The sequence below is a fragment of the Diprion similis genome, chromosome 11 (genome assembly GCF_021155765.1).
Source record: "Diprion similis isolate iyDipSimi1 chromosome 11, iyDipSimi1.1, whole genome shotgun sequence".
Taxonomy (NCBI): Eukaryota; Metazoa; Arthropoda; class Insecta; order Hymenoptera; family Diprionidae; genus Diprion; species Diprion similis.
Genome location: NC_060115.1, coordinates 9,507,981 through 9,520,543, shown reverse-complemented (window position 1 = coordinate 9,520,543; position 12,563 = coordinate 9,507,981). Strand labels below are relative to the sequence as shown.

At 37.9% G+C, this 12,563-nt stretch overlaps 1 protein-coding gene and 1 non-coding gene across 2 annotated transcripts; one reads left to right on the top strand and one right to left on the bottom strand.

Annotated features, from left to right (window-relative positions):
- Positions 1-601: 601 nt before the first annotated feature.
- On the bottom strand, positions 602-9,399 carry LOC124412238 (calpain-D). Its single transcript, XM_046891960.1, has 11 exons — positions 8,718-9,399; positions 7,840-8,231; positions 5,829-7,201; positions 5,505-5,738; positions 4,954-5,346; positions 4,366-4,667; positions 4,063-4,099; positions 3,547-3,872; positions 3,005-3,347; positions 2,664-2,842; positions 602-2,601 (listed from the first exon to the last, which is right to left on the bottom strand). Exons 1-11 carry the CDS (start codon positions 9,035-9,037, stop codon positions 2,421-2,423), a joined length of 4,080 nt encoding a protein of 1,359 aa, XP_046747916.1. The 5' UTR covers positions 9,038-9,399; the 3' UTR covers positions 602-2,420.
- Positions 9,400-9,884: 485 nt separating this feature from the next.
- Trnar-ucu lies at positions 9,885-9,957 on the top strand. The gene has a single exon. It is a non-coding gene; the product is annotated as a tRNA-Arg (tRNA).
- The last annotated feature ends 2,606 nt before the right edge of the window (positions 9,958-12,563 follow it).

Below are 12,563 nucleotides of genomic sequence, written 5' to 3'. Positions count from 1 at the left end.
CTTGGCGTTATTTCTTAAATATTTTTTTTTTTTCGTTTTCTTTTTTTATTTCTAGTTTTATTCAATCTATGGCCCACTCATATTTACCAAACGTATCTAATTTAGACATAATATTCAAGTTTTCGTAATCAAATTTTAATAAATGGAACGTTAATAAATGGACAACAACCTCTTTCCAAGAGGAAAATATATTAAAACCTTTACTTCTTTAAATTGTAATATACTAATATTGTTAGTTATTGTATCATGTCTTGCACTGAGCATATCGGGACATTGAGAGCCTTTGATTCCTGTTTTTTTTTATTATAAGATGGTGTGTGTGTATGTGTATTTGTGTGTATATGTGTACACATATACCATATACGTTTATCCCACAAAATTTGAGAACAATTAATAGGAAACAAACGAGTATTAAAAACAAGTACAATACAAAGCTTACATATCTCAAGATCATATCAACTAATCCGGGTGAGTTGAGGCTTTAGCTTGAGTTATTAGTTTCAGACACGCTTCATTTACACGTAAGCTGCATTTTGTACTTCCTATAATTTCCATGTGTTGATTTTTGAAGCAAAATGTGCAAATAGTATACCTTGCTTTCGAGATAGGTTTAGAACACAGGAGGTAAATATTAAATAAGTTATATTATTACGAAAAATCTAAAGCCTGTGATATCCGCATAAAAATATGTTTCAAGTCAGTGTAATCGCATGAAACTAAAATTTACTTTTTTTCCAATACACCTCCAACAAAGTTATACACAACTTCATTGACATAATATGCATGGTCAAACGTGTACCTTTCCTTTATACCTCTCTTGAAGTTCAATTCTGTGACAAAAAGTATGATACGTGTAAATGCAGGAAGATATAATATAATAATTGTACATACTCTACTTCCTTGGTTTGTTCTGTAAATATTTCCAAATAACAAAAATTATATGCAGTTCGAAATGAGAGTATTTTAAACCAGTCAGAATAAACTTATTGAACCTTCTGTGAAGATAAATTTCTCATTATTAGAAATTGCATAATATGTGTTTCATTGGAACTGTACAGTAAGTAATATTGTAACACATCTAGGTCATAAACCTGTTATCTTCAAACAATTATACAGCTGAAGTGTCCTCAAGTAGTTGCTAAACGACCATTTAAAAATATCAAATATAATAAAAGTGCGTATTTTTTGAAAGATGGATTCTGTTAGACCCAAAAGTGATATATGTTCACGCAAACGGAGAAAGGCATTAAGGGCATTGAGTATGTTCAATAAGGCATGGAGTGCCTTTAGATCCTGGGTGTATTCCCATCGCACTCTCAACTGTTTCATACGTGCCTAATTAAATGGGCAATATAACGCTGATGTTCTCAAATCATTCATCAAGAAAGATGTTTATGAATTGTATAGCATTTGAATAATTATATACACCTAATAAGAAGAAGTCTATGAACTTATGTGAAGTCTTTCTATCATTATTTAGTTATTTTATATGGCGAGTGGAAGATCACATGGCTATGATCTATGCATTAACAGATCACAATTCTTTTGGTCTGATGAGTCTGAGTTGCGGAAGTGGGGACACACGCGTATAGATTGTAGAACGTTTTACAGAAACGATAATAACTCCATACAAGTTAGAATACTTTTTTACTACGATGCACAGTCATGACGTACGCGGATGCCGTACGATACTAGAATACAATTCATGTAGAACAAAGACGTACAAGCACATTAGCGTTATACCACCCATTTGACTATACCTATACTTGACAGTCATTCGGAGTTAGCCTTTTATCTTATTTTAGCCACATACTAAATAGATTCGCGTGAGGTGTAATTTGAAATACAACTTGCTATTTTGAAAATTAATCATTAAGTTATAGTTGAAACTCTCTATCAACTGAGTATGTCTCATATTCAAGTACGGTTGCTTTTGATGCAAATATAGAACCTCTGAAAGCGCATCCAAGTATTTAAAAAATATACCCTGCCAAGGAAAAGTGCAGAATGTTATGTGTAAGCAGATTTATTCCGATACTGAATAACAGTATGTAATATAACGTTTTCAGTTTGAACTTTTCAAGTAATAATTTTCAACAAGGTTTATTTCAACGGAGACTCAAACATCAAAAAATACCGTATATGTGAGAAATTAGTTGTTTATACTGCATACGAGTCTCGACAATGTTTAAATTCTGTTGAAATTTGCAATTTCGTTTGTGCGAGAAAAATATTCAAAGGTAGTCTAAACGATTTAGGTATCTGCACACTTCCGGTATAAAGCAATGGTTTTAATCGGAAATTTCTTTTTTTCCCCGGAAGATCCTTAGGCTCTAGAAATATATTTGTTCGCACATCAAGATTCACAATCACAATTTTCATGTTAAATGCTAAAAATTGCATTTGGTGATTTTACAGGTTCACGTTATCAAACGAGGACTATGAAGACCTTCGACTTGAGTGTCTATGGGTGGACAGTGTTGAGTATCTGGCGGACCCCAGTCATGTAAGTTTCCACTATTCGCTAATCTGTGTGTTAGTCGATGAGCTATTGAAAAACCGCCACTGCCTTCTAGTTGTGTTAAGACAATGATGACTTGCCTGCAAGATTAAGTCGAGAGTTGAAATATCATTATACAGCTTTGAACTGTTTTTTCGCTTACCTATGCAACGGAGGTACGCTGTCGGCTGTTCTGAGCTGCCCTCTGGTAGACACGACATTATAACTTTCGTGACAATCACATTTTACGTGTATCCATTTGTTCACGTGACGATTTTCAACCATTACGACTAAGCCTGCCCAACCTTTCGTCAAGTAATAGGCTGTCATGCCTTCTCTACCCTGGAACATTAGGTCACATATGAATACCATTATATTTTCTATAACAAATTACCTTGGCTGTAACGCAACAGTATAGGATATTCTATATGTGAAAAAAAATTTGCGTATTTGAGAGCACTCTTTGATGTACTCCACCAATCAGTGGTATTTGCAAAGGCTTACCTCATGCCGTTGACCCTTGGCTAATGTCAAGCTGATGATAGCATCAGCCAACACGAATGCTGGTGGTGAAATTTGTTCGACCAACAGTCTCTTCGAACTGTGAATTGCAAGTACATATTCCGGATAACTTGATGTATCTTCCATACCAGTGTGCCAGTGGTTAAAAGCAAGGCACACCACAATGTACAGGTCTCTTTCCAACATTTTATGACAACCAACAAAGCCACGAACTTGACGTTTGCTGTGCTCTACCAGTCGACCAACTTCTGGTGCTGCTGGCGACCGGGTCCGAAAAACCACTACGCATAGATCCAATTGAGAACGCTGAGATTTTTCTGAATTCCTAATTTTAACGGGAAAGTGATTTGTTAGATTATAAAATTTTTAAATCTTCTCGAAAGCTTAGGTTCCAACACGCATTTTTGAATACATACTATAGATATTTTGTTTATTTCTATATTCCTTTCTAAAACTAGAGAATATAACTGCTACAGATTAAGGACTCTTGAATTGAACTCAAATCGTCTAGACTGTCTTTATACCTTTGACCCTCTTGGAATAACGTGAATTCGGTCTCGGTAGGCTCTAGTACAGTTAGCAAAACGCATGATAAGTGTCTCAATGACGACAAAGGTGGTAGAGTACCCCGCAGACGAACTTCGCTCCATCCAACTCTCGTTTTGCAGATGTCAATGCAATCAAAGTACTTTAAAACGTCATCAAATGATATCCAAAATACACCATCTGATGCGCCATGAGGCATAAGCATCTCTCGGAGTTGCGCTGTCCAAATTGGACTATCATCAGACCAATCTCCTTTCCAACTATAGTGGCCCCAAGGATTGCGCAGTCGTAGCAATCTTATTCCCTTTAATACATGTTTCAAAATTAACTTATTAACTTCCATGCTAAAAAATTAATTTGACAATTCATTATCGACAAACAAAGAAATCTAAATTGTGTAATCAAGAATTAGTGGTTTTACCACAATATAATTATGGAAAGATGTAGACATTTTATACAAAAAGTGTAACAATCGTTATTTGCTACGAACTTACTTGTACGTCTCTTACGTCCAACACTGAGTATGCGTGCCTGGAACGAAAAACAAATTACAGCATTATATCTGTAATTACTGATAGCATAGTACAAGGAATATCTTGATACACTGTAAAGTGTTCTCGTACAGTCATTAATTTAGAATAAATGTTTTAGTGTTTGCTTTACTGAGAGCTGTGACTTCTCATGATGTTAAGAGACCAGTTGATCAGAATTTATAAAATGACGACAGAAGCTAGACCAGAAGAACAGAAGGTAGACAAAAGTACTAATATAAAATATCAAAAAATACTAATAAATACCTTGGACGAAGTCCTTTTCGTTGATATTCTTCTTCATCAACTTTCATATTGCCTCCACCGCAGCTAGCACCCATTAAGAACATAGCTTGTCTTGACGACAAAAGCTGTGCCCAAATTAAATCTTTATCTAATTCATCTTCACTTGGTAAAGCGGAAGGCTGTAACGGTACACTTTCGCAAGGAGCACCCGTGAGGGTAGCTAGACCTTCGATAGCTCGACCAGAAACCAGTGCTTCGTAACATCCATGGATTTTAGCTACTGCTTTCTCGATTAGTGGTACCCATAATTGTTTTCTCTTCGCCTATTTATTATACATGCATTGTTAGTTCGTTTTCTGTGCCAGAAAGTCTGGGTTTCAAGGTATCAATATCAGTCAAGTTCATTGATTATGAAGTTGGAGCTAAAGTATACCAGCGAATGTGTAAGAATATTTTTTTAATAGTTATTACTAGAAATCATGTGTATTTCAGGGTGTCGTTTACCGAGTACCACACAAAAGAACACTAAAAATGTAAGTTGAATGATCATTTCATGAAAATTTCATTCGTTAAAAGTCTGATGATTGGCTTCGACTTGAGTAGACTAACCTGAGAGTAAACAAGATGTCCTCTTTTATCACAGGGAAGTAGATCGTCGACAAGTACGGTGGTCCATTTTCCATCCTTGCACAATCTGACTTGGTACGCCCCTTCGGGACAAGTTTCTTTCATAACTAACACTCTTCTCACCAATTCATCACTTTCGGCAAGTACTGCTAGCGCGGATAGAAGCCAACAATTTCCTAAAACACCTTGAGATATATCGGAAGGTAAGGGTGTCCTAAAGACTGCCCAGGGTAACTTGGAATCGACACTTGAGTCAACATTTATTTGATGCGGTCTTCTCCACTGAACCACATGGTTATCTTTCGTTTCCGCAGGATTGTAGTACAATGATTTTGGAGCTGGGGGAAAAGAGTCGTCGACAAACGGTTCGTTTGTCTGTAATCAAAAACCGAAGTGTAGAGTACCATTGCGTAATATTATTGCAAAATTCATGATACTTAGAATTGTTTCAGAAATCCCATGTACCATGTAAGTACTCATTTTTTTTTTTTTCTGATTCTTGTGAGAACCCTAGAATATACAATTTTATTTACCTCTTTACAGTACCGAACGATTCTTTCCCATTTTTCTAAGGCTTCTCTCTCTTCAATTTGGCGTAAATTTTCCATAACAACACTTTCCTGTCTTTGAATTCTCAGAGTACTAGTTCCAGGTTCGCCGAGCCTAAGCCTGTCCCCAGGAATTTGAGACAGAGTCTTGGAACTTTGGCACATTTCGCAACTTCCGTTCGTACTTTTGTTCTCAAAGGTGCACAATTTGCATTGCCACTAGAACAAATAATGATTTTAGGGTTCTAAATACTATTTTAGTTGATTTGCAGTAATATGGCATCGAAGATAGGATTACTAAATTCATACTTGTGCGTGGATATTTTCTTTGGTCCTAGATTGCCTTTTATCTCCTGCTCCAGATCCGTTTCTACGAACTGAATTCCTGTGCCTAGGTGTAACTGCTCTTGCGCTTGCCGAAGGTGGACAAGTCAACCTGGGACTGGGACTTCTTTGTCCTGACACTCTGTTATCCCTCGGTACTTCAAGGAAATCAGCAAAGGTTTTGCAGGCATTACAGCTCTGTGCAGTTAATGGGTTCCGCAGAGTGCATGATGGACAAACCCAGCTTTCCCCTTTTCTTAACGTTGGATCATCGAGATGACTGACACTTCTCAACTTGGACCCGGCACAGGCTTCACACGTTGTCCTTGTAGCAGCATTTAGTAACGTACATTTTTTACAAGTCCAGGCAGGTGATGGCAATTCGATGAGATCGTCTAGATCAGCCTCCGCTGTTGCTAAGGTCGCCGATTTTGGTGGAGTATACCTTACGCTGTCTCGTGAAACAATGATGGGTGACGAGGCCTGTGATCTACAACTTGCTCCGTCTTTAGTTACCGTAATTAAACTTGGTTGAGCCAAAGACGGAGGTGATCTTGAAGATGAACAGATATCACATCCGGTTGACCAGAGAGGGTTGTAGGCATAGGAACATTTCCGGCAAGTCCACATACGCTTTAGAGGCCCAGCCTCTGCTGCCTCACCAGCCGTATTTATCGACTCAGTGAGTGTTTTTGCAGCCGTGATGCCCAATTTGCTATTCTGTTTTCTTGGCAGTGGTGGTGGCGTTTCTGGATCAGATATCCCTATGTATGAATACTTTGGTTTTGAATTAAACCCGACAGAGTGTGGTGGCACAGCCGGAGGTTCTTCGTCATTTAAACTACGACGGTTTGCAGTTTTTCTCTGTATTACATTATTAGTGACAGAATCAACTTCCGAAAATGATCGCCGGTATGTTGGAGGGCCTGCAGAAGAAAGCGCTCTCGGTTCCCACGCCGGTACACTTATAACTACACCGCTACAGGGTGCAGGGCTCCTAGGTGCTTCGCACGCCTCACATTGTTCCAAGCCAGGTGCGTTATCTAGGGTACAGTTATCGCAGCTCCACAGGGCATTGTCTTGCTGCACCTCCGAAACTATGAGACTAGTTGGTCTTTGGATCCCAGCTTCCGATAACTTTTGAACAACTGAACCATTCGACAACGAACGGCTCACTTTAGATTTCACACGCTCGTACACCGAAGGACTGTGACGCTTCGGTGAACGCTGAGAACTATCTATGTTATCTGTATAGGCTATTGATGGCGAATCCATGGTTTCGACGGGAGGTAGCGTCCAACTTTCTCGGTTGGATCTTGTTCTGTCGCTACGACCGAGGCTGGTTAGTTGGGCCATGTCTAAGATAAAAAAAAGTTATTACAAGATTAGCCTCCAAAGAATTTGAAAAATCAATGCCTTCTCTGGCAAGAATCAAGAGCCCCGAATAATGTATCTCTTGCCTCTTAAGAGTTCAATTGATACATGCAAGCTGTACATTGTTAATATAATCAAGTACAGTCAGTGTTTCACTGTGAAGTACTAAAAAAGAATTTGAGACACTGAGGTGTTTCAATACGCAAGATAGGGAACACCGACTAATCTTACAAAACTACAGAGGGATTTTACCATTCAATAAATGAGTAATAAGGATTAAATACTGTATATTGGTTGTGATTTTTTTGTCTTATTAAAGTTACGGTAAAATTTATCAGAAAAATTCAGGATTTTATGCGCATGATCAATCAATGTGTTGTTTCATAATTAATTAGCGAAGCATTACATAAAAGCTCTCCAAATAATTTTAATTTTTGCACGAAGAAATCACAATGGATACCTTGTACGTATATTTTTTACTTTTTATTTTAACTAAATAGATTTGAATTATTTTATAAAAATAGAAATTTTTTGCTGCATTAGACTAAGGACACAGAAATTTGAAACAACAACTTATGACCAGGATCTACTCTCGAAAGCAATGTCAACGTATTTTTTTCACCTTTGTTGGTTTTATCGAGGTTCGAAGGAATTGATGGTGCGATGGATTTGACATTTAAAACACGGTCCTCCAGTCCCGAAGACGAACTTTTAGCTGGATCCTCGTCATCGTTCAGGTGAAGATTTTTGAGCTTGCGAACTTCGGGTCTCCTCGCTTTCCGTGTCCAAATATGACCTTCTTGATTCGATGCGGGCAAAGAAACGGTTCCACAGGCGATACACTTAGCCAATGTGCTCTGGCTGTTTGGTTGCAAACATCTGATGCAAATCCAGCGAGCAGGTAACAAAGGTAGAGATACACTGTGCTTTAATGATACAGATTCAATCCTCGTCCTCCCAGACCAAGAGTTACGCCGAGATATTTTCTCCGAGCTTCTTGATCCGGGATCAGTCCTAACGGAAATAATAAAAGTTTGAATTAAAGAGGTAGTATACAGTCAGTTGAGAAAGTGGTGTGAAATTAATTTGTAAGGGTTTTCTGATATATATTTAAACATAGCCATAGCGAACGAACTATGAATATTTGTATTATCTGTTAAGTTGTATTGTAAAGTTGAATCAAACGATTATCAGCTGTAATTTTTGGTTGATTAGCGATAGGTGATTGAAACTTTGAAAGTTTGTATGGTTCAATCCGATAAGCAAACAATTGATTTTTCCTAGTGGTAAGACTGCTCTTCTCACTTCCTTTGTTTCCATACGTTCCATACTGAATGCAGGTTTTGATAATAGATCGTCGTTTGTTTACATTTCGAATAATTTGCATGGGCTAGCATGATGTTAGGCAGTCTTGACCGGGATTGAGTTGAAATGTGTTGAATTGTAGCAGGAATGAAGATGGAGACGAGTGTCAGAATAAAGTAAATAAATATTGCTCACCCAGACGGAAGGACGTTGTTATTTTTTACGGTAAGTGAGAACGGTTTTTGATGGTAAACGTAGCTAGTTTTCGGCGTGAAGCATTTTAACTGATTCGTAAAATTGAGTCGTGGTGGCGGTGTTGGAGGCGTAGAGTCCGCGGAATCGGGATTATTTTTTTCACAGACATTTGAACTGTTCGAGGATGATGTTTCGGGATTTGTTTTATTATCGTAAACCCTACGAAGTTCTCCGCACCTGGCGCAGCTCGTGCTCTCGGTCGGGTTTATGAGAGAACACTTTGCACAATGCCACTGTAGCACCGAAGCGATTGACCCCATTCTCCATTCGTATTCATGGCTCTTTGCTATGCTGAATTCGAAATCTGACAATTTCTCAACAATCAAATGTCGGTGTTTTGTTCGTCCTACAGAAGCAGCGCAACGCTTTATCCTTTGTCATATGTTTTTGAGCGGCCATGTTTTTCAGGCTGCTGCTTGCATCCCGATTCTCACTTGTCAAACACCGTCCATTCTTTTACCGCTATCACTAAATATCCTAATAACTACAACATCGCGCGGTCTAGAAATCATTTTTATTAACCGAATTTCAACATCTCAACCGCATAGCAACAACGTTTTTCATCCCACACACCGTGCGACAGAGGTTTCGATTTTTTCACGTTTCTTCGCGCTCTCCGCTGTGTTGACTACGGCGATCCTCAGCGCAGGAATGTACATACAAACTTTATTACCACCCATCACTGCGTGACACGATAAATTTTCTAATATTGTTTCACCGATCACGGAGAGCAATATACATTTCGCAAATTTCTGTGTTTAGATTCGGACGGACTTTAAGCATTCCGAACAATTTTTATCCCGATGTTGCAGTCATGTGTAAAAATCATCGATGATTTATTTCTGATACAGACTTTGTGCGCATCGGTTCACATACATAAAAACGTATTAATCCAGTAATTAGACATAAAAATCGTTAAAAATTTTGTGTTTTTAAATCATGCGACACCGTGCCTTTTATATTGTCTTCGAAAGTTGAGTGAGCAGGGTCTTTGACCGCATGATACGCTAGTAAGTGACGTCACAGGAAAGACATACTGATGCTGCCACCTTGGATTCAAAAACCAAGCATAACAGATCAACGCACGCAGATCTGGGTTGTTGTCGAGTCCCTGTGGCGCAGAGGATAGCGCGTTGGACTTCTAATCCAAAGGTCGTGGGTTCGATCCCCACCAGGGATGACAAGGTTTGCGCCTCTTTTTTGGACTACATTTTTCTAATCCCAAATTCAAAGTCTCCAGACATTTCCTACCCCTGAATTAATTGGCACGATTTTAGATAAATGTGACAAAATCTTTGAAACCAGAGTTAAAATTTACCCCCAGTGAGTCGTTATTTTTATTTTAAGGAAGAATCATTTAAGTTACGAGGATCGAATCAGTAATCATTTTTTACCGACTCTTACAAGGAATCTCACTTTGGTGTTCCCCTCCAATTTCGTTGCAACTCATGCATGTTGTTGAACATTGAAAACTAAAAAACTAAAACGGTTTAGAGGGGTGAAATGCCGAAGATGGGCACTCAATGGGATAATTATTCAGTCTCGGATGGAAGCGCTTGATGTATTTCAATGAAACCAACGCTGAAATGTTTCATTCGTCGATATTCGTTCAACATTGCAACATTTTGGCTTCATTCAAATCCATCAAGTGCATGAAGATATCACCCCATTGGGTGCCTACATTTACGTATCGTTTTTATCCTTTTAGACCATTTTTCTGCCGATAGCAAAAAAAAAAAAAAAATTATGTTTATTTCAGTTTTCAATGTTCTACAACATACATGTATAGTTGCAATGAATCCAAAGTAAGATAGCAAACTGGTGTTCCTTGTAGGGGATAAATAAAACGTAAGATTAATTTTTTCCAGCCATTCCTACTATAGATTAGTGATTCTGAGAATAAAATGCTTAGATCTTCTAACAGTCTCAAGTATCTATGGTTAGATTTTTTTAATTTCTCACCAAACTTTTCTACAGCGAACATTAGAAAGTGGAAATTTTTTTAAACCGTGAGATAGGCAACTCAGTTTACCGCAATGTATACTTGGTGGCTGTTCATAGAGCGTCAGTCGCTTGTCAATGAACGCCTGAAAAGAGCTTACTGTTTTACGGTTTGATTTGCGTCGCGTTACTATCCTCGTGGAAATTTGTTAGCTTGCGACAGCTCTGAATGCTAAAAAAATTGTGCTTGCGAAAAAGAGGATGCTTGTGCACCAATTTAAAAATTGCAGTTCTCAAAGTAAACATTCGCTGTTGTCACACGCCAGTCTGACAATGAAACATGGAATGGACCGTAGGAACGTATGTTTCTTATTCCTGAAATTTCACTTTCACGATTCATTGCTCGCGATGCGACGAAATACGTAAAAACTTTAAACGCAAACAGATGTAAAAATGATTACAAACCGCAATAACAACGTAATAATAACACTAAAAACTAAATCGAGTTCCGAATGTCCGGGCGTTGGAGGAAAATATTTTGATAAGTTAGTTTGAAACATGAGATTTGCGAGAAGCAATGTAATTTGAAAATTTTATTAGTTATTGCGTTTGGATATTAGAGCTTGTTCTATATGTAACATAATTTCTCCTTTTCACATATAATTTATAGAAAACCCTGGTACAGCTGTTATTTTGTCTTTCTCTTTTAACAGTGGACACCAAAAGTTTTAACAACCTTCCGAATCGCACTTTGGGGATTTGAAGCGAGTGGCTTATAGTGCCGTTTATTTATAGCTAAGTCGACGACTTTTGTTTGTTAAACTTGGAGAGGGATCTCGTTCCAACCCCCTTAAACGCGTCCCTCGCACTGTAACTTCCAAGTGTCTTGTATACTCGACAATCTCCAAGACCTGAAAATATAGACGTAATTAAACGCGATCTCTTTCAGCTAGTTCTTTTCACGTTTCTTACAAAGTGAGTGCACTATAATCAAAATTTCGTCAAAAAAACTCAATGAAAAATTTAAGAAGGTCAGTGAGGATTAACTTTGATCAATGGTGAAAATCTCAGATTTACGTATGCTGTTTATCGTTTTCATGAAAAAGTACATTTCTTCGACTATTGGAAAACGTTATAAGCACATGTAAACAAAAGTTCAGTGCGCCGAAAGTCAACGAGCAGTTACAAATCTATTCATGATTAGCAAATTAACGAATTACCAATTAATTTACTTGGTTGTCCCAATATTCCAAGTCGATAATTGGTTTGATTTTAATTATGAGCCGACAACAGGAAGCTTTACCAAAAATTTCTATCAACGGAATTGTTCCCAAAAAAGCTAAATCGGACTCTGTTCGATAAGGTCTGTCGAAAAACTTCGGCTCTTGTATGAATAATTTTTTGTAATATTGCCCAAAGTTTAGTTCTTCGAAAAATAATTACAACGTGATGGAATCAGCCGTACATTCTCCATTCGTCAGTCAAAAAATTCACGCAATTCTACTTGTTGTTAGTCTTGAACGTATTCCTTTGTACACGTTAACGCAATATTTTACTATGCATAGTATAGCATAACCTGTTGATCATACATCGATGTCAATTGATCTGTAAAACGTAGTCTCCTATACTCCCAACAATTTTCATCCGGTAAGAAATGTTTTTTTCAATTATGAATGAATAATTCAACACGTGCAACGAACGTTGGAAAATCCTTGGAAACTGGATGCAGTGGGTTGGCGGTATCCATCGGCATTGGACGACGGCCAAGGCGTAATCGGAATCTTTTCTTAACTCTAGACCCTCTAGACTATCCCAAGTCCAAGTCCGGCGACTTGTCAGCTGCCT

Bases quoted from the DNA above. Each gene is read 5' to 3' on its own strand.
- LOC124412238 (XM_046891960.1), bottom strand. From the start codon at position 9,037: ATGGGGTCAATCGCTTCGGTGCTACAGTGGCATTGTGCAAAGTGTTCT. The intron at 7,202-7,839 runs GTGAAAAAAATA...TTTTTATCTTAG, and splicing joins CCTCGATAAAACCAACAAAG to ACATGGCCCAACTAACCAGC. The intron at 4,668-4,953 runs GTTAGTCTACTC...TATAATAAATAG, and splicing joins GACATCTTGTTTACTCTCAG to GCGAAGAGAAAACAATTATG.